At 36.3% G+C, this 21,792-nt stretch overlaps 1 protein-coding gene across 1 annotated transcript in view; it reads left to right on the forward strand.

Annotated features, from left to right (window-relative positions):
- Nucleotides 1–21,476, forward strand: part of Ranbp16 (Ran-binding protein 16) — a 1,020,902-nt gene extending 999,426 nt beyond the window's left edge. The window contains exon 27 of the mRNA XM_090392964.1: nt 20,777–21,476. Within this exon, the coding sequence (XP_090249090.1) occupies nt 20,777–20,873 (97 nt within the window). The 3' untranslated portion in view covers nt 20,874–21,476. The remainder of the gene's footprint in view (nt 1–20,776) is intronic.
- Nucleotides 21,477–21,792: the final 316 nt, after the last annotated feature.

The raw sequence follows: 21,792 nt of genomic DNA on the forward strand, positions 1-21,792 counted from the left end.
TTCATTGTGTCAGTTGCTTTTTCTAAAGCCTCAAAAAATTCCTCCACTTCTACCTTAGTAGAACCTTCTGTGGGACCATAGGCACAAATAAGTCTCATTGTCCAGTTCCCCATTCTCATATTTGCCCACATTACTCTACTTGAGACTGCCTGCCATTCCAGAAAATTAGCCTCGTATTTTGTGTTGAATACTATGGCTACTCCTTCTTTTCCTTGATTGTCATTGCCTGAATATAACATTTTGTATTTATTGCTCAGAAAGATCTCACCAGTTTTTGTCTTTTTTGTTTCAGTCACCCCTATTATGTCGATCTGGTAGTAATTATCTAATTCCTCAGCTAGCTCCATTTCTTTGCCATTCAGGCTTCTTACGTTGATAGTACTGATCTTTAACTCTGGTGATGTTGAGTTGGGGTTTATTTTCAGATTTGTTCCAGTAGCTGACTTTTCGCTGTTCGCCCTGGTTCCCTACGAAAACAACGGGGGCCTTGTTTAACCGTGCGATGCCCTAGCAGGCATGAAATTTTGTCATGTTGTACCATCATTCTATATTTTGGTTTAGCCAATTAAGAATACAATTTGGTCGGCTAAATCCCAAATTGCCAGCCCATCCTCTTCCGTTCAGTATCCAAGTAGATACCCAACAGGGTGCACCACGAGAAGCTGAGGATTGGACATTAGGTCATAAGCCCTGGTCGGTTCTCCGCATTCCTTTAAAGGCTATGTGGAGGTCTCCTCTCAGTTATACAGCTTTGACCCTTAAGCACCCCCAATGGGCAACGGCTTCTCTTCTCTAATTCCCTAATCCCAGTGATCAAGATGGAATAGGAATGCCAGGGTATTTGCAATTAGCAACAACATAAAACAGAATACCATCCTACTAATACACTAGACCTCCTCTTAGCAAGCTTCCTTTCGAATACACTTTAGATGTAAGTTTTCCTTTTTACAGCTCAAACCATAAGAGATTATGGTTTCAGCTGCAAATCTCAAACTTATGGTTATGGTCACTATGAAACAACTCTTCATCCAGCCATTCTCAATCTTATGTCTTCTGGCATTACAATGGTACCAAATGGGATAACCTTGTGGCTCCATCTATTTGCTATGCTTTCTGTTCCCCACCCCAAACACCTGCACAGACTAAATAACAGAACAGAAATAATTCTTACTGGAATGACTGCCTTTGACAAAAAGAAAGAACTTGATATTAATTAGCATTGGATTTGATCATAGCATCAAAAGGGATCTCAGCAATCATGCTCAGCTATAAAGCTGGAAATTTTGACAAACAGGAGAATGTGATCTTTGGCCCTTGTGTCAGTTAGTGAATGGGAAGAATATCAGCAGTACATGTTAAGCTTCAAAAAGCTACCTAAATAATATGCTATCTGAATATATCCCTAGAGTTTGAAGATGAAATAGGGAAGGAATCAAATGGATGTGCAACCATATTAAGCAAGAGATCCATAAGAAGAAGATGTGGAAGAAATATTGCAATAATAAGAGTGAGAGGAGTTGCGAAAAATATAAAGCACAGGCCAAAAAAGAAAAAGTTATAAGTATTATGTGGAAAGATAAACTGAAGTTTTAAAGAAATTGCCTGTGCAAGCTGAAGACAACCCAAAAGAATTTTATCATTATGCTCCAAGTAAAAGATAAAATGAATGCAGAAGAAATAACTTTATAGTGTCTGTATTGACTAAAGTTATTTCTTCTGCATTCATTTTATCTTTTACTTGGAGCATAATAGTCAATACATACACTATACCTGTGTCAGAAGCAGATGTGATTGTTCAAATAATGAATGCTAGCTTCAAGTTCTCTGAACCAAGTGTATATATAACATGGGACACAGTGCTACCACTTCAATTGATGAAGAGATAGAGGTGCATGAGAATGAGGTTCAAGAGTTGTTGCACAACCCAGATAAGTATTCAGCAACAATGACACATGGGGTCTCAGCATGTATGCTAAAGGAATGTGCAGCTGAATTAGCTAGGCCCTTGACATGTTTATATAACTTGGGTCTCAGCTCTGAAAAGATCCTTCAGGAATGGAAAGAATGTATGATAGTTTTGTTGTGCAGCAGTGGTGCAAAAACCAATGTGTTAAACTACTGACCTATTAGTATTTCTGGAGTGGTGGTGGTGAATATTTTAGAGAAGTTGGCAAGAACTTGCACATAGAAACGAGCTAACAAGCAAGATATAATTTGCAAAGAACAGTATGGATTTATTAAAGGGAGGTCATGTTTTAATTTGTTCATATTTTATGATAATGTTGTGGCTGACTTGGATAAAGGGGAATGGATATGCTGTGATACTGTTGGATTTTGCTATGGCATTTGATAAGATACCAGATGAAAGACTGTTGCATGGATTGGAATATAAGCTATTGAATTGGATAAGTGGGTGGTGAGGGACGGATATCAGAAAAAAAGTATATGATGTGAGGCGAATCGGTCAGATTTAAGATAACCAGTGATCAGTCTTTTGAGCACTGCTGTTCAGTCTCTGTACATTAAAGATATCAATATCATTAATGATTAAAGACCTGGCAGGAGATGTTCAGTTGTTGTCTGGCTCAGCAAAGCTAGTCAGAACAATCCAGGATGCTACTAATATACATTACTCACAAAATAATTTCAGTAGGGTGGATCTGTGGACAAATGATAATGGCTGTCAATTCAATGTCTGGTTAAAGAGAGAAAGAGGAATAATGTGATAGAGTTCTATAAACTTCTGGGTAACAGAATGAGGGAAAAGAGAATTCGGGAGATATAAAGTGGGTAGTGTCATCTTAATAAAAGTTGGTTTGTCAGATAATGCATATAAGAAATCCAGAAGGACACACTTTAAGCATTAAAATGGCAGTAAAAAGGATCAGAAATTGGACAATATGGAAATAAGCCATGATTAATTTTAAAATCCTCTGAAATGGTGAAAATTATTTAGATGTGCTGATTAAAACTGGCTGCTATAATTAATAGGGTATTGGGAAAAATAGAAAATCTGAAAATGGTTACACTGTCCAACAGAGGACAAATATATCATCTCTGTCACAATCAAATCCTCTGATGCCATGACCAAAACTCTTGATCCTCGTGTTCCCTCCACCACATGCTGCCTAAGACAGTTGTCCCTCAAGAAATTCAAATATTCATTTTCCTTATTACTGCATGCTATCTCCTCTGTCTAGTTTATACCGCTATAGTTGAAGTCCCCATTAATGACCCTCGCTTTGCACTTGCCAATCTAATTTTCCTAAACAGTTCCTGATCATCACCTTCTATATTCTCTGGTCTGTAGCAACATTCCACTAAATATCTTGTCTTATAAACATCCGTCTCGCACCATATACTCTCAAATCCATTAATGTTATTTACATTGAGATTCTCCACACTGAGAATGCACAGTTCATCTCTTATCATGAATTTTTCTTACATGAGTACCACATTTACCTTCTCTATCCTGCCGAAATATGTTGTACCTTTTGATTTCTCTCCCCATCAGAACAACCTCGTCAGTTATCCAAGTTTCACTGATACCAACAACCTTTTGGAGAAACTGAGTCAATCAATGTCATAAACTCATTCCCTTTATTCCTAATGCTCCTTGCATTTGTATACAGTAAAACTAGTGTATTGCCAGTATTCTTATAGCCATTATTACTCTCCTCATACTCCATCTGACTCTGTGATATAATGTATACCCCTAATTTCTCAAGTTACTAGTCCCATGACGCCATCTCTGCAACATTCCACCTGTGCAAGTCTAATTTCCCTGTCCCAAAACCCTCACTCACCCAAAAAGAACAATCTCTCTAAATACCTGTACCCTTCTGCATTCAAGTGTAATTAATTCCTTGCTTGCATACAAACATATTCCACATATTCCAGACCTCTTTTCTTGTGCATTCTCACTTTCATGTCATTGGTCATCACTGCTCTTCTCCTCCACTCCTCAGTATCATACCAGCACGACATGCTCACTATCTATCCTCGGACACATTTCTGCTTCACTGTCTCTAACATCTATCTTAAATTTTGTGCTACATGATTCATGCTACATCTCAGGTCATTCGTCTCAACCATTACTGTCATCTCCTCTACACTGCCATTGTCCGTGCGGTTAGCCTAGTGGCTTTGCGCTTCGCAACCATATGCCTGGGGAAAGAGTGTCCTAGGTTTGATTCCTGTCAAGCCTGGGGAAGGAGTGTCCTGGTTTCGGTTCCCGTCAAGCTTGGGGAAGGAGTGTCCTAGGTTCGATTCCCGTCAACAACGTGAAGAGTTGAAGGATCTTCCTCAGCCATAGCCAAGTTAGCTGGTCTTGGGTGTGGACAGCAGGGTTTTTTTTTGCCAGTTTATCTAGTGTTTTTCATCCACAAGCAGGCAAACCGGTCTGAGGACACACGGATTACAGTCAGGAATACTGACCCAGCCATAGATCTGATTCGTCAGCCTATGCCAGTTTCGGAGCCCGGTTAGAATTTTGGGGGGGTGACTAGATGGTATTGTGAACTCCCGTAAAAAGGGGGGGAAACGCAGTATCATCGCACGGAATTTATTTATTTTTATTTACACTACCATTGACACATGCTCTGTCATTTCACCAGGCAAGCAAGCAAGCACTCCTCTGGCACTCTACTCTACACATCCCGAATCATCGAAGATGAATGAAGATTCATTCATCCTTCTCTCACTGGCATCCCTGAATGTTAAGGCTTCTAGGCTCTCTCTCTCTCTCTCTCTCTCTCTCTCTCTCTCTCTCATTTCTCGCCTTTTTCCATCTGTCTGTTGCTTCCACACTCCCTTGGCTTTCTGCAACTCCTTTCAAATGTCTCACCATTCTCTCTCTTTCCCTTGCTCTCTGATGTCTTGCTTCTACACTCTCTTGACTTTCTGCAATTTCCTCTCTTTCAAAACCCCGTCTCTCACATTCTCTTGCCTTCCTCTCTCCCTTACTCTCTGATGCCATTCTCTGACAACTAATCTTGTTCCTCTCATACTAGCTAACCTCTCTATCTTCCCGAGATCTTCATTAACCCTCCTCAACTGAATCTTCATTTCTTCCATTTTTTCCCCATTTACTTTATACCATAGCCTTTTTCTTTGTTTCTTGATACACAAATTTTAATGTTATGATTTTCAAGTTCTTCAATTAATTCTTCTTCTTTTTCTGTCCAAATCATGCATTCCATATGCTAATTATCAGTATTTCCTGTTTTAGTTTCATTTTCCTTATTGCATTCCACGTCAGCTTTGATATAGCCATCTATTCTTTTAAACTTTGGCTCCTTTGAGCAGTTGGATTTAATATTCTCTGATAAGCTGATAACCCAAGCTGAAAATACCTCCTGTGTTAGCCTGGTATATTGATGTAGCATTCATATCTAAGTTAAGCCTTCGGGAAGGATACATTTGGCATGCTTTGCTTATCATCCATTCACATCCACACTACGATGAGGTGTAAGTAGGATTTGTGGAGGATATCATTTTGTGTCTCATAAAACATAATTAATGTGGGTTAAAGAACAGTTATAAAAATTTTTATAGAACTGAACAGTGAAACACATGTTTTACATAGGAACCCTTCCAGTGGAATGCACAATAGCTATTACTGCATTCCATTTATTAGATGGCCTAAAACTCTTTTAGATTATTTAAAAAATTAATACAACTGAGGATAATAATTTCCAAAAGTTTTGGAATATGCAGGCAATCATTGTGATTTAAATTAGCACAATGCTATTGAGCTTTTGCACTTTTTTTTTTTAATAAACATTTCAATTGATATTACAGCTGTGCAGGATATTGATTGTGTATCAGGCTGTTTCATGTTGGGCCAGACTAGATTTATGATTTTGATAAACTGAATATGACTCTGATTTTCAGAAATATATTTTTTAATTGATCTTAGTTGACCAAAATAAAGTAAGTTTCAGAAACATGGAATTTGATAAACACCAGATTGGTTGAAAAGTTTGCAGGTGTGATTTCTTCAAGTGTTTGCTGTATTTTCAGAAATTCCACTTATGTAAGACTTTTTGAGTATGTGACAAAAGTTCTGTGGACAAATTCTTCATTTGGAAGATAATGAGAGAAACTGTAAATGCTTTTGTGTGTGTGTGTGTGTGTGTTACTCTTGAGTCATACTGTGACTTCTTTTAGCCAGTGGCTATAATCCCCAAAAAATAGAAAATATATTAAATAACTCCTCCTTCCCTGGCACTATTGTTATGGCAAGTTGGAACTACCAGGTGATGCCTTGGATTTCCCCCTTTACAAAGGATTAGATGGAAGAAAACAAACATGCTACATTATTCATTTTAATAAATTACTTGACATTTCAACCTTCATATTAAGATCATCATCTGGAGCACACACATATACACAAGACAAACTACATTACAGTTTGGACAGTATGCCAATGTGACACTAATTTGATCAACTGTTATTCTGCTGTCATGACCTCTGGTGAGAAAAAAAAATATATCCATAATTTATCAAAATGAATGCTGACACCATGTAACATTCAAGAAAAATAGAGAAGTCATTACAAGTCAGAAAGACTGTTTTGGCATCAACAGCAGCTTTAAAATGTTTCCCAAACCTCAACAAGTACGGCTATATCAATTTACTGAAAATGTGGGTGACAGGCATTTTAAGATCAAATTAATATTTGTTAACCTCTCCCTCGCACACACACACGCAATAAATGACACCAGTTGGCACTTTAGTTCTTTGTGTTTTCTGTACTGTTCCTACCATTAACTGAGCATTACTGTTTGTGCTTTGAGGATACTGGGTAGAAACCCAACAAAATATTAGCAACTAAGTAAATAAATATAGTATGTATTTCCTTATTAGTGTCCTATGTTGTGAATTAGATGTTTTTTTTTAAAAAAAAAAAAAAAAAATCGGCATGAGCTGCCAACACATAAGCATTGCTACTCATATGAGAATTCTGCATGGAGATGATATCATATGCAGTGCACATAAGTGGAAGTTGAAATTGTCATGGCAGACATCTACTTTACAATATGATCATGAAATTGGAAAACAAATAGACTTCAAGTACCTGTCCATTGAAATAAGCAAAGAGCCATTTTCCACTAAACTATCAAGAAACACAATGATTAACTTAAATCTCCTAGAACCATGTTCAAAAAAGGACTCACAGCAGATAAATAAAAAGGACTTGACACTATACACCACTTAAATAATCTAAACTACCGTTCTTCAACCTTTTTACCCCTGTAGACCGGGGAAAATAGGAGAAATATTTTGTGGACTAGCTGGCGGCTAAGACAGAAACATAAACCAATGTAGATAGTATATTATTTATTAAATCCAATGTTGTAAAATTACAGTTTTTATCTGGTGCTACATCTGCTGCTGCTTAGCGGTTAGAAAAATTTGATATATGTGGCTCTAGCGTTATTTCTTGGAGACACAGAAATTTTTGGCGGACCGCCAGGAAATTTCTGCAGACCACAGGTTGAAGAACAAGGATCTAAACCATGTCATTGCCTACACTGATGGATCATCTGATGAACCCTCAACCAAGGAGGAGCAGAGGTTTTTATAACCCTACCTGGAGGTGAGGAAATGCAAATCAAAACCACAGCTGGCAAAATAGCTTCAAACTTCACTTATGAACTAACAGCCATACAAGCAGCTCTCGAGTTCTATCCCTCTAATCCAGTAATAAATATTACAGAAGGAATAACCATCTACAGTGACTCAAAACTTGCACAGGAAATTCATGAACAACTAACAACTTTAAATTTGAAAAATAAGAACTGTACACTGCAATGGATACCAGTTTATGTAAATATTGAAGGCAGTGAGAGAGCAGACAGACTAGCCAAAGAAGCAAGATTCTTACTTCAAAAATTACACCCACTATCACTAACTGATGCAAACTCTGTCGCAAAAATAAGACTGGTAAAACAAATTATCAAGAAGAAGAATGAAATCAGCGAAATAAATGAAACTAAAGAAATAACCATAATCATCACCAGGCTAAGGACAGAACACTTTAAAGGCATGAAAATTCATCCTGACGGTACTAGAAGTTATGAAACTTTCAAGAACTGTCCAGGGATCGAACTAACATCTGTCCATATCTATTCTTGTCCAGCAATTGCTGCTGCTCTACAGAAAATTGACAATAACCCTACAGAAAAGCTCTACTCCATCAAAGTTCAAGAGATTGCCAAAGCAGTTCTACAGGCGCACGGTCATATCTAGAAGCTCTTCAGTGGACTCGACAACAACAACAAAGGAATAGTGAGTTTCACTGAACACTAGCACCCATGTCGATATCCCATCTGTCCCAATTGCTGAATTATTGTTCAGTTTGTGCAAGCTGTAATACCACCACTTTACACATCTGAGTTTCTTTATCCAGTGAAGAGGTAGCAGTAAACTCAGTGTTGCTTACACCAGGTTGATAAAAGTTATCAACCTGGTGTAAGCAACATTTTCTGCTCTGTAGTTAATCATGTAACCTTTCCTGAATGCAAGATTCATAAATTTAGCCACTTTCCAAGTGAGTGCGACATGATCACTGTCACCAACCAGATACTGGATAATTATGTCTTTAACTGAAACACCCTCTGACACTATAATCAAATATAACACTCTTTGACCTCAAGTTCCTTCTGTCATGTGCTACTTGATAAAGTTGTCTTGCAACAGCTCAATAAATTCAGTTTCATGCTTCTCTTTAAATTTTACTGCTGCTCAAGTCCTCCAATATGATTACTCTTTTCTTACCCATCATCTTTATTTGGTGATGCATTTCTTCATCACTAGTATGCAGAGGTTTCCTCTTTTACTGCATTGCCACACTTTTTTGAGAACCAATGGTTGGATGGTGGCTGAGAATTTGAAGTTGAATAAGGGATGAAACCCTTAATTTCTGTGAAGATGATTTCTGTTATTTGAGCTGAGTAGGTGTTTGGATCAGAAGAACTGAAGCAGTAGTTGAACCATGGAAAGCGGGAATAAAAGTCACCGAGATAATTCCATTTGGCACTCTTGTATCTTGTAGTGCCAAAGGACATGAGACTGAGAACTGGTTAGGTGAAGGTTATTCTGTGGCAAAAGAGACCTGTATAAGATTGTGATGTGAGGTACCTAGACTAGTAGAGCTAACATCCACAGTGTACTTGGAAGGCTGTTGTTCGGAAGATGTCAGTTGTGTTGGTAAATTGGAAGGTAGGGAGATTGATGATTTGTGATGGTCATTGCTGATGGCAAATACCTGGACATCCCTGCTTGCATGATCAGTGAAACTGTAGAAAGGAAGCCAACATGAGTTGTGCCCATTGAAGTCCCCCAAGAAGGATAACCTCACCTTTGGGATATTTCGACTGTAGGAAGTCAAGCTGTAGAGAGAGAGATACTTATTTTAGAAATTATGGACTTTACAACTGTGTTATAAATAACTATTTTAATTTCCTGACGTTTTGACCTTCATATTAAGGCCATCATCTGGAGTATACTACAAGGACAAGCTGAGTTACATTTCACACAGTATGCTAAAGAGACAATGATTTGATCAACCGTTAACCTACTGGCATGACCTCTAGTGAAAATATAATATATATATATATATATATCATCATCATCATCATCATCAAATTCCTGCCATGTACCCACAAGGGGTGTACATGATATGATAGTACTACATGAAAAAAATTACATCATTACTAACTTCCTATCTATAATTTTCCTCCAAATTAGTCTGTTACTTGTCAAGACTCCAACATTATCAGAACTTATATTTCTATCATCTAAGGCACTTTGTACCGTATCAATCCACCTATATCTTGGTCTTCCTCTGGGTTGTTTTGCTGCCAACCTGGCAGAGAACACTTGTTTTGTTAATCTTTCTTCGCACATTCTGTTTAAGTGACCATACCACCTGAGATTAGCTCTGCTAACACATTCCTGGATGTTGACAATGTCAAGTTCTTTCCTAATATCCTCGTTTTTAATATGATATTGCCATTGATGCCATCTGTTCAAGCCTATGATCTTTCTCAGGACTCATATAATCTGCCGTCTCTAGTCTTTGGTCGAGTGTTTTACTTCTGACCAAGCTCTCAGATCAATAAGTTAAAACTGGTTTGAACACACTCTTGTATACAGCTAATTTAGTGTTCCGACTAATTTCTCTCTTATTCTATACGAATTACGAATTTATTCAATTGACTTCCTACCATACCAGCTTTGCTGATTCTGTTGTCTATTTCTATATTTAATTTACCATCTTCAGTAAAAATCGTGCGTAAGTAGCTGAAAAGTTTCACTTGTTCCACAGGTTCTCCATTCACAACACAGTTGACATTTTCAACGATTCTGCCTGTTTTCATTGTCTTTGTCTTTTTATTCCTGACCTTCATACCATATCTATTACAACAGCTATTCAATTTAGTCAGGGAATCTTGCAGACTTGTAGCGGATTTATTTAGAAGTATAACATCATCCGCATAAAGCAAAGAGCTGACATTAACATCTCCAATTTTGATATCATGTTTCATACCACTTTCCTTCATAATGTGATCCATATAGATAATGAATAACAGAGGGGATAATGTACATCCTTGTCTCACACCAGATTTAACATTAAACCATCTTCCTGTACTTCCTTCAATTCTAACTGCTGACTTACGACTCAAATAAAGACTAAGTATTGCTTGATATAATGCCCCATTGACACCATATAACTGCAGCATATTGAATAGCTTCTCTCTTGGCACCTTGTCATATGCCTTTTCCAAATCGACAAAACCTAAATACAGATCTCTGTTATATTCCCAGGCTTTCTCGAGTATTTGTCGTAAAGTGAAGATCTGATCCTGACAGCCTCTATTTGGCCTGAATCCAGCTTGTTCTTCACCAAGCTTTTCTTCCACAATTCTTCTCAAACGTTTCTCAAGTATACTTGCATAGATCTTGCCAGGAACACTCAGTAGGGAAATACCTCTGTAATTCTCACATTGTTTTATTTCCCTTTTTATATATGGGTACTATGAGAGCTCTACTCCAATCATCGGGAATTCGTCCCTCTGTCCAGGCTTTCTGAACTATGCAGTGCAGCCACTGTTAGACTCTTATACCATCATTCTTCAGCATTTCTGGTCGAATATCATCTACTCCTGCTCAAGACTAAATAGTGATCAGTTCCAATTCCAAATCCTCTGTACACTCTGGTGTCCTGCACCAGGGAGAAAACATCACTATCAACAATAACATAGTCAATGAGACTTTTTTTATTCCTTGCCTCTTCTCTCCATGTGAATTTGTGCACATTTTTATGTTGGAACATGGTGTTAGTAATAACCAGTCCATGTCCTGAGCAGAAATCCAACAGATATTTGCCATTATTATTAGCTTTGCTCTTTTCTCCAAATTTTCCCAAAATATTTTTGTATGTCTCACAATCATTTCCTACTCTGCTCTTTAGATCCTCAACAAGGACCAACTTTTCCTTTTTCATTGTGTCAGTTGCTTTTTCTAAAGCCTCAAAAAATTCCTCCACTTCTACCTTAGTAGAACCTTCTGTTTGACCATAGGCACAAATAAGTCTCATTGTCCAGTTCCCCATTCTCATATTTGCCCACATTACTCTACTTGAGACTGACTGCCATTCCAGAAGATTAGCCTCGTATTTTGTGTTGAATACTATGGCTACTCCTTCTTTTCCTTGATTGTCATTGCCTGAATATAACATTTTGTATTTATTGCTCAGAAAGATCTCATCAGTTTTTGTCTTTTTTGTTTCAGTCACCCCTATTATGTCGATCTGGTACTTATCTAATTCCTCAGCTAGCTCCATTTCTTTGCCATTCAGGCTTCTTATGTTGATAGTACCAATCTTTAACTCTGGTGATGTTGAGTTGGGGTTTGTTTTCAGATCCGTTCCAGTAGCTGACTTTTCGCAGATTGCCCTAGTTCCCTGGCGAAAACAACAGGGGCCTTGTTTAACCCGCCGACACCCTAGCCAGCATGAAATTTTGTCTTGTCATACCATCATTTTTTATTTTGGTTTAACCAATAAGAATACAATTTGGTTGGCTAAATCCTAAATTGCCAGCCCATCCTCGTTCGTTCAGTATCCAAGTAGATACCCAACAGGGTGCATCACGAGAAGGTGAGGATTGGACGTTAGGTCAGAAGCCCAGGTTGGTTCTCCGCATTCCTTTAAAGGCTATCTGGAGGTCTCCTCTCAGTTATACAGCTTTGACCCTGAAGCACCCTTATATATATATATATATATATATATATATATAGAGAGAGAGAGAGAGAGAGAGAGAGAGAGAGAGAGAAATTAAATAAAAAATACAAATAAAATTAATTAATTATTTAGGAACTACATCAAAGCTATATTCTATTTAAGATAACACAGAAAAACATTCTTTCATATAGGTAGTTTTCTTATGATGTCCTAATTTAAAATGACAATTGTTATATTAGATTTAAGATTCTGGATTATCTACAGTCCTGTTTATAGTTAACTCTTATGGAGAAAAGTTAAATGGGTAGAATATGTGACTTGCCATATGCTTGGGATTTTTAGACCATCATTATTTTGGCTGTAACTGGATTAGGGTGGTTGATAATAATCTCACAGGTTTTCTTAAATTTACATTCATACCATGTTTTGGTGCGATGTAAAGAACTGGTGCTTTTCCAGTCAATTCTGTATAAAGTGTTCAGGGCATGATCTTCACCATAGTTATTATATTTAATGTGTCGTTCATGTTCCTTTTGTCTGATAGGAATTGTGCATCATGTTTCCTCTATATATGGTAGATTATACGTGCAATAAATACAGTATACTCCAGAATGGGCCAGTGGAAGAAGTGAGTCTTTGGGTGAGTTAAGTAAGCCTTTTAGTTTTTCAGGTTTAAAGGTGGCTTTACAGTTGTATTTCTGTAGTATTCTGTTTATTTTATCTGATTTCCCTTTAAGTTTTATTGTAGTCTAGTTTATCTTTGTTTTTAGTGAGGTCTTGTAGAGAATTTTGTTGATAGTGTTTGGGCTGTAACCATTTTTTAGGAAAGTATTGCTGATAACTTTAAATTCGTCTTTAAGCGCTTGTTTATTGGAGCAATTCTTCAAAGGCCTGTTTTTTAGAGTATTGATGACACCTAGTTTTTGTGTTGAGTGGTGGTAGTGGTAGAAGTTTTTGTGAATATATTGGCCAATATATGTCAGTTTCCAGTGTAAACAGTGAAGGAAAGACTGCCAGAAGGAAGACGTTTGACAAGTGTATCTAGAAACGGAAGTGTGTTCTGCTTTTCAATCTCAGTTGTGCTTGATTAAATATCTATTTAATCTAGCCATGGTGCTAGATTAAATAGATATGTTGACGAAAACATCATCAACGTATCTAAGCTTGACTTTGGGTTTTAAAGGAGTAGGAATCTAGAACACATTGCTCAAAATATTCCATATAGAAGTTAGTAACGGGTGGGGGGGAGAATAGCGAGCCCATGGCTGTGCCTTCTTTTTGTAGGTAGAAAGCATTTTGCCACAAAAATGCTGTAATATATGCGCAAAGAGCATCATGATGTCTGGAGGGAATTTGTCCTGTAAAAGGAGGATTGTGTCATTGATTGGGACAGTCGTAAAGAGGGCAGAGATGTCAAAAATTACTAATAAATCATCTTTTTCTAATGTAATGTCTTTGATTATGTTTATATGTATGAATGTAATCTTAATTATGATGGTATGATGGTAAATATGATGATATTATATTTTCACTAAATGTCATGCCAGTAGAATAACCTTTGATCAAATTACTGTTTCTTTAGCATACTGTGTGAAATGTAACTCAGCTTGTCCTTGTATATTTGTGTATACTCCAGATGATGACCTTAATATGAAGGTCAGAATGTCGGGAAATAAAATAGTTATTTATAACACAGTTGTAAAGTCCGTGATTTCTAAAATGAATGCTCTGCTGATCACTGTGTAACACTAAAAGAAAGGAGAGAGAGGAATAGTTAAAGAGGTCAGAGTGGTAGTGGAGTTTGGACAGCGAAACAGAGAGCATATGAAAAGAAAATTTTGATCCAAACAGTGGAGATTCAAGGTTTTGCGATCTCTGGCATGGCATGTTAGTTTTGATGAATACACACATACTACCCTTGTGGCAGAAAGAACTATTTAATGTGTTGTTTGGACAGTGGTTGTTGAGCTTGCCAGTTAGGATTCTTATAGAAATAGTAATTTTGGTTTAGATAACTGAATGTGATGGCACATCATTTATATTACTATTTAGTCCATGGATATTGGTGAGTTTGGTGATTAATGTTAGTGGGTTTTTATTTTTGTTATTTTTTATAGGTTTGGTGGAATTTTTTGATGTTTTTTTTTGTTGTGTGTTTGAGTGTATATTCATTATTAAAAGTGAGAAGTTTGTTAGTGATAAGTAGCATTTCCTCTGGGCATACACAAGTCATGATGTCTTCTGAGCAGCAGCAGTTGGGTTGACATAGGTAACCCTGGGTCAGAGAGGTAATGATTTTCGAGGGGAAAAAAAAGTGCATAATATACTTTACAGTTCTAAGTTCATTATTAAAAAAAAATGGAAGTTATTTTGATTCAACTGAATATATAATTGTATGGAAAAAATATATATACAGGGTGTTCGGGATAAATTTGACAGCTTCGTAAGGAAAAAGAAAATCTTCTTTGTATCTATTAAATTTAATGAATTGACAAAAAAACATTACAGGCAGAGTTAATTACAATACTATCAACAAGATTTACTCAAAATAACCACCATTAGCATCGATCACAGCTTCAATTCTGCTTCGGAACCTCGAACAAGCTGATGCTACAGTCTCCCTGGGAAGGGCCGCAAAAACTGTTTTAATTTTATCCATTAACTGGGCTTTTGTATTACTGGAAGTGCGATTGGTGTCTTTTTCAACTGCGCCCCTTACAAAATAATCCATGGGGTTAAGGTCTGGGGAGTTCGGAGGCCAAACATTTGGACTGGTGAAGTCGTAGAAATTTTCAGACAACCATTTTTGACTTTTCCCAGAGGTGTGGCAAGGGGCCGAATCCTGCTGCCATACATACGGCCTACCATTGGCTACCCTTGTTATCCAGGGCTTGACTACAGTTAGCAACTCCACGAACAAAGCCCGAATTCCAATGCCAGGGTTCTTCAACACCTGTTCCTGCAGATTTGCGAGGAATTCTGCTGTACGAACGCAATCAGATCGTCTGCTAGGGATCTTTCTTCTTGCTACATCCTCGTAGTCACCATTGCAAGTCTCTAGTTCATGCCTGATTGTTTTTACTGTATTCAGGGAGCATTGGGCAGCAGTCGTAATATCCTTATTTTGATGGCGGGCACGAATCATCATGATACAAGTTATTCTCTTCCATGATTCAGGTGGGTTCCAGCTATCCATCCTTTCTGACATCTTGTATATGAATGAAGAAGGGTCCAAACTTTTAAATGAAGAGAAGTGTGTGTTAATATATGTAACTTACGGAAAAATATAATTAATTATAAATATGTCAAATTTATCCCGAACACACTGTACATAATCATGGTTTTACTAATGATATGTAGAAAGTACTTTACCTTGGGTATAATAAATGTTAATGATACCAAGCTATTTTAAACCTGGTTTTACTCCATTTCCCAAGTAAGTAAACAGACAAACAAGTCAAGTTTGTACCTGCAAGTGTTGAAAGTCTAGCTGACCCTGCACGTAGTGCAAGACCAAGGCAACTCATGGTAAAGGTAGAATAAGCTCTGATCACTAATCTTAATATTTAGATGTGTGATATTAATATTAATATCATACATCTCCTGGAGGAGATGTATGATGCTTTGTATTAAAGGCAAGGGGCCACTGCCCAGCCCAGTTTCGACCTTTATTGAGGTCTCATCAGTGGGAGCCAGGCTAGAAATACCAAGATTTTAGTAATACAGAGCTTATAAGTATTTTACTAGAACAAGTTACCATAAGGTGTTTTAACCTTATTAAATAAAAATCTCAGGAGGAGATATAAATGTAGAATGTATTTTAGTCTGTTTGCTTACTTGGGAAATGGAGTAAAACCAGGTTTAAAATAGCTTGGTATCATTAACATTTATTATACCCAAGGTAAAATACTTTCTACATTTATATCTCCTCCTGAGATTTTTATTTAATAAAGTTAAAACACTTTATGGTAACTTGTTCTAGTAAAATACTTATAAGCTCTGTATTAATAAAATCTTGGTATTTCTAGCCTGGCTCCACTGATGAGACCTCAATAAAGGTTGAAACCAGTCTGGGTAGTGGCCCCTTGCCTTTAATACAAAGCATCATACATCTCCTCCAGGAGATGGGCTTTGCATTAAGTGTAAATATTAAGATTAGTGATCAGAGCTTATTTTACTTTTACCATGAGTTGCCTTGGTCTTGCACTACGTGTAGGGTCAGCTAGACTTGCAACACTTGCAGGCGCAGACTTCACTTGTTTTTCTGTTTGCTTACTTGGAAAATGGAGTAAAACCAGGTTTAAAATAGCTTGGTATCATTAACATTTGTTTTACTAATTACTTTAACCACAGTAACTTAAAACTTCCTGCAGCTTTAAGTTTCTTAATGTCATTGTGATTGTCATCAATCTTTGTAGTATATATATGCTTTGACATCTTAGTACAATCGAACAAAACTTTTAAAAATCACCTACTGCAGATCTTCTTCTGCATTAATATTATAATAACAAAAACACTTTTTAGCATCCTCTTTTACAATGAGTGGGAAACTGAATCTCATGTGAATGTTGCACAGATTAGAGGGGAACATTGTAATAGGCAAGAATGATAAGGATGTCAGAAGTCTTAAGAAACTAAATTCTAAAAATGCTTGTCATCTGAAACAGTTGTGTTGAATGTTCATGAGCAAATGTGCAAAAATGCAGCTCCTGTGGTCAGAGAGAGAAATCCAGGAGTGAGTTAAGTTGAGGGAAATACAAATGATCATAATGTGAGTCAGAAGAATTATAACATGAAAGAGTGGGGAAATATGAAAAAATGGCAAACTGGCTATAATGAGAGAAACAGTGCACTCACACAGAGTGGTACAATAAGAAAGGAGAATAAGAGGGGAGATTAAGGTGAATATGAAAAGTTGGAGAGAATAAAGAGACATTATGGTGATTCCATGATAAATGGCTTGTTTGATGAGAGCATGACAGTCATGTGTCTTAGCTTAAAGATTAAATCTTTTGATGATGATGTCAAAATGCAAAGAGGGAAAGTGGAAGAGTTGATAGTATTGGCAGTTGAAAATATGAAGAGTGACAAGAACAGAACGTGAGAAGATTGGATGGGGAAAGGAGTGAAAAAATAAAGGTTAGTTCTCTTACCATTGTGTGATAGGGAGTGAATTGAGAAGAAAGGACATTATTCAAGTGAGTCTATGCAGATATTGTGAAAGAGGAGTGGTGTATAGTTTGTGGATATGGAATAAAGTATATTAAAGAAAGGCTTGATACATGTGGCTCATGGATTGCACATGAGAGATTTGAAGTTAGGCATCTGGAAAATGTCTGGAAACCATGGAACCAATTAATGGTTTTAATTACCTAGCAGCATATTTGATTTCAAATTTAAATGACAGCAACAATAAAACACAGACTCTCCATAACATGGTCAAAAAAAAAATAAATAAATAAACTTAATAAATTTGAAAAATTAACAAAATTCCTACACTTCTAAAAATGAAAGTGTACAAAAATATAATACTACCAACAGCTAGCTCTCTACAGAGCAGAAACTGTTGGCTCTTGAAATGAAATGCTTCAGAAAAATCAACAGAGCTCATTGGACAGAACATAAGACTAATGCACAAGTGCTGCAATATTTGAATATCCCTAACTTGACAATTCTTAACACAGTTGAAAAAAAAAAAAAAAAAAAAAACATTAACTCCATTGGTTTAGTCACATTATACGAATGGAACTGCAAAGACCTGGTATTTGAGGGCACTATGGAGGTACAAGACCCAGGAGAAGACCAAGATTAACATGATATAAAGTCCTTAGAACTGCATTGGACTTTCAAAGCTGTTGACATATGAAAGAGCTTGCTTTGGACAAAGAACAGTGGAAGGCTCTTTTCAACATGGGACTCAACCCATCTTGAGGATGGAAGAGAAGAAGAAGAATGCCAGAAAAATCAAGACAAGATGTTACCTCACCTTGGCCAAAAATTGTAAGCATTAGTGAGACTTAGTAGATAGAAGAAGATATTATATTTTCATGTAGGATGGAGAGAAGAGGTTAGGAGAGGAATATTTCTGAATAGCACAAAACAAAAGTAGAAAGTAGCAGGAAGGTAGGGTTGCAGTGTATATGAAGCTATCTGGCATGAGATAAAATCCAACAGGACAAAATATATAGTTAGTTGTTACTGTAAGCCTGGTGAATTGCAAAGAGAAATGTAGATGATATATATCAGCAAGCTAACAAGTTGACATAAGGTTAGTTGTCATTATGGAGGAGCTTCAGCTAGGACATAGACTGTGGAAGTAAATGGAATTTATGCAGCTGGAGGCATTTTGTGTGTGTGTGTGTGTGTGTGTGTGTGTGTGTGTGTGTGTGTGTGTGTGTGTGTGTGTGTGTGTGTGTGTGTGTGTGTGTGTGTGTGTGTGTGTGAACACACATACACAATGTATATTACAAACTCAAAACGCAGGCATAAAAGAGCTTGTATCATGGCAGACAGAAAGGAAAGACTCCTTACAGAAAGCATTATCCAATTGCATGCCCAAGGTCATAAGGATGTATTAGGAAGTGAACGGGTGAATAGCATTATCAAGAAGAAGCTGGAGAAAATTGGAAGGAATATAAACATACTATAGATTTCTTACATGAAAACCAAGCTTTGTATGGGGATATTTTGCCTGTTCAAAATCAGATCCTGAATATTAATATTCTTATCCCTGGGTAAGATTTTGCAGCCTTTGTACAGATAATGTCATCACTATTTTACTCCTCTCCTTCTCATGGTTCAAAATAAGGTTCTTCTTTAATTAGAAAGTTACAGCTACCTTTTTGTTACACTTTTGGACTGACCTGATCAATCTAGTTCCCTAATCTTTACTATGAAACTTAACACCCTTTATTACTTGCACAAACCAGTACTTGATTCTCAATGCTACCATCCTGAATGAAAAACAAAACATTGTTAAAATCCTTTTTATTTTGTCTTGAACAAAAAATGCTAGAAAATATAACCAGCCACTAAGGACCAACTGTTTTCCTCTCAGATCATGTGGTTTATCAGATCTCACTGCAAACTATCTTGATTTGGCCATGCAGTAAAATTTGCAATCACTGGAATACCAGAATATGATAACTGTATCCATTTCATGCAAGAAAAAACTGGAATTTTCATCTATGGTATCACCACTAACCACCTAATAAAATGGGAGGAAACTATTATCCTATACAGGAGCAGCTATAAGTAAGACTCTTCAAACAGTTGTTCAGAAACACCCAAACTTGGACCTTAATCTCAATAGTTTCTTAATCTTATTAATTTCCTCTGCATATTTCTGAATTCTGGGAAGTATCTCTTAATTCAGAAGAATGACTGGTGGTCATTGGTTGGTAATATTATTATTATTATTATTATTATGATGATTTGACACCTCCAGGGAGTCAAAGACTCATCGAGGGAGAGTGTGCCAACAGCAGCGAACGTTTGGTCCCCTTCCAACTACTAACCGCGCTCAAACTTACTTAACTGAGCTGTTAGTAGCAGAGGCTCTACCAATTGACCAACCTTTGCCGGCTTTATCAGGACTTGTCTTTTGATAAGTTTTGGTATAAATGTTTCAACTTAAGGTGAGTTTTGTTATGGAGATAGCAATGTTTCACTACCAGAAATTGGGAGTACAGAAATTGATAATACAGCAGCTTTAAAAAATAAAAAAAGTTGCATTTTCCTTAATTTGAGCCAATTTCAGAAACGTGCCTTAGAGCTGATACTCTAGTATAGGTAAATATGCCAGACACAACAACCATTTCTGCATTCATCCAATTATACTTATGTCAGACTTTCTAGTCAGTGATCTTTATATTGAATTATTTTCTGTCACTTTGTCATTCTTTGCTAATCCTAATGATGATGTAAGAGAAAGTGTGATGAAATATTAGAATCTTATTGTAGCCCTTTGAGCAGTGAGGCAGTATGTGTGTGTGTCACCATGTCCCAAAAACAGTGTCGACTTATGTTTACTTTAATCAGATTTTAACTATTTTATTAAAACCATAAATTTTTGGTGGCTTTTGAGTTTTTGCAGGGAAGCACTGCAATCTCTTAGGAACTTTCCCATTTTTTTTTTTTTTCATGTATTTATTTGTCATAGAAGGTGCGATATGTTTTTTTAATTCATTACTCAAAAAGATTAAAAATGAAAGTACAGTAATTTAATTTTCTCGCATGATTTTTTTAAAGCCTATAATCTCCATCATGAATAAAAGATTGTTATTTGCCAGGATATACTAATAATCTCAGTACTGAAGTAGTGCAGTAACAAAATTACAAATATTTCACTCATAAAAGCATTGTTTGTTGACTTTATTTATTGAAAATGTACTGTTTCTAAAAGTGTCATTTATTTTTAACCATCTTAATATCAAAACTAGTTGCACAAACTTAAAATAAGGAACTTTCAATTTTGTTATTACTCATTTTATTCAATATGACTAATCTTTACACTAATTGCAGGTTCACACAAAATTTGTCAGTGTTTCGAAGAGACATCAATGACTCATTAAAAGGTCCAACTATAGTAAATGCATTAATGAATGACATGATGAGCTAACAGTAATCTAACAGTTATAGTGTGAAATTTTTCAAAACAGAGGCATTTGCTAAGGAAGTAAGCAAACCAGCATATGCTTTACATTACTTACCTGACTGGAAAAATCAAGATTGCGAGATGCTTAAATCCATGTACAGGGAAAGAACAAGCCATTTGCAATGTTATTTAATGCATTCCACTTTGTTGCCCGTGTATTACTAGTTTGACTCTTGATTGAGTGGAGGTACTAACAAAGTGTGGATATATTTTGCAGTTTGAGCCAGTTACAAGTTGTACAGTCATCAGAATCCCTTCCATGGCATTCAATTACAGTTTTAAAAAGAAATGCAACAATATGTATATTTAATGCACATTGACTTCTTTGCATTGTTAATACATCATTTCACTATAAAAAATGTTATTCTGAATATGGGGATTTTATGAAATTTATCAATTTTGTATTGTATAATTAATAAAAAAAAAGAGACTGTATGATTATTGAAAAAAAAAAAAAGTCTGTGTTGAATGGTAACTAATATATTTATAACTGCGATGAGAAAGTAAGACTTGAAAAAGTGTATGCTCATGTTTCCTTTACTTATTAAAGATTATGTTTGTAAAGTCTTTTCATCCTATCTGTTTTTGGCTTTTAGAACAACTGTTTTTTTTTTTATTTTCTTTTAATGATCAATCAAGTTTTGCTTTCATGAAAGAAGCAGAGATATCTCATTCTGTCCACCTATGTTTATTTGTATTAAGCACAAATTATTATTACTGTTCCCATCATGAGACTTCCATGGAGTCAGAAGATTTGTCATTGTAGATTCACTCTTATTATGGCAATAACAGTTGCTCTTAAATGGCATCTATGGTGTACATAGAGAGAAAGAGAGCACAGTGTTTTCAATCCTGTACATAAACTGGAAAGCGAACACATATA

Source organism: Typopeltis vanoorti, chromosome 5 (assembly GCF_054136105.1).
Source record: "Typopeltis vanoorti isolate ZY-2024b chromosome 5, IOZ_Tvanoo_1.0, whole genome shotgun sequence".
NCBI classification, from domain to species: domain Eukaryota; kingdom Metazoa; phylum Arthropoda; class Arachnida; order Uropygi; family Thelyphonidae; genus Typopeltis; species Typopeltis vanoorti.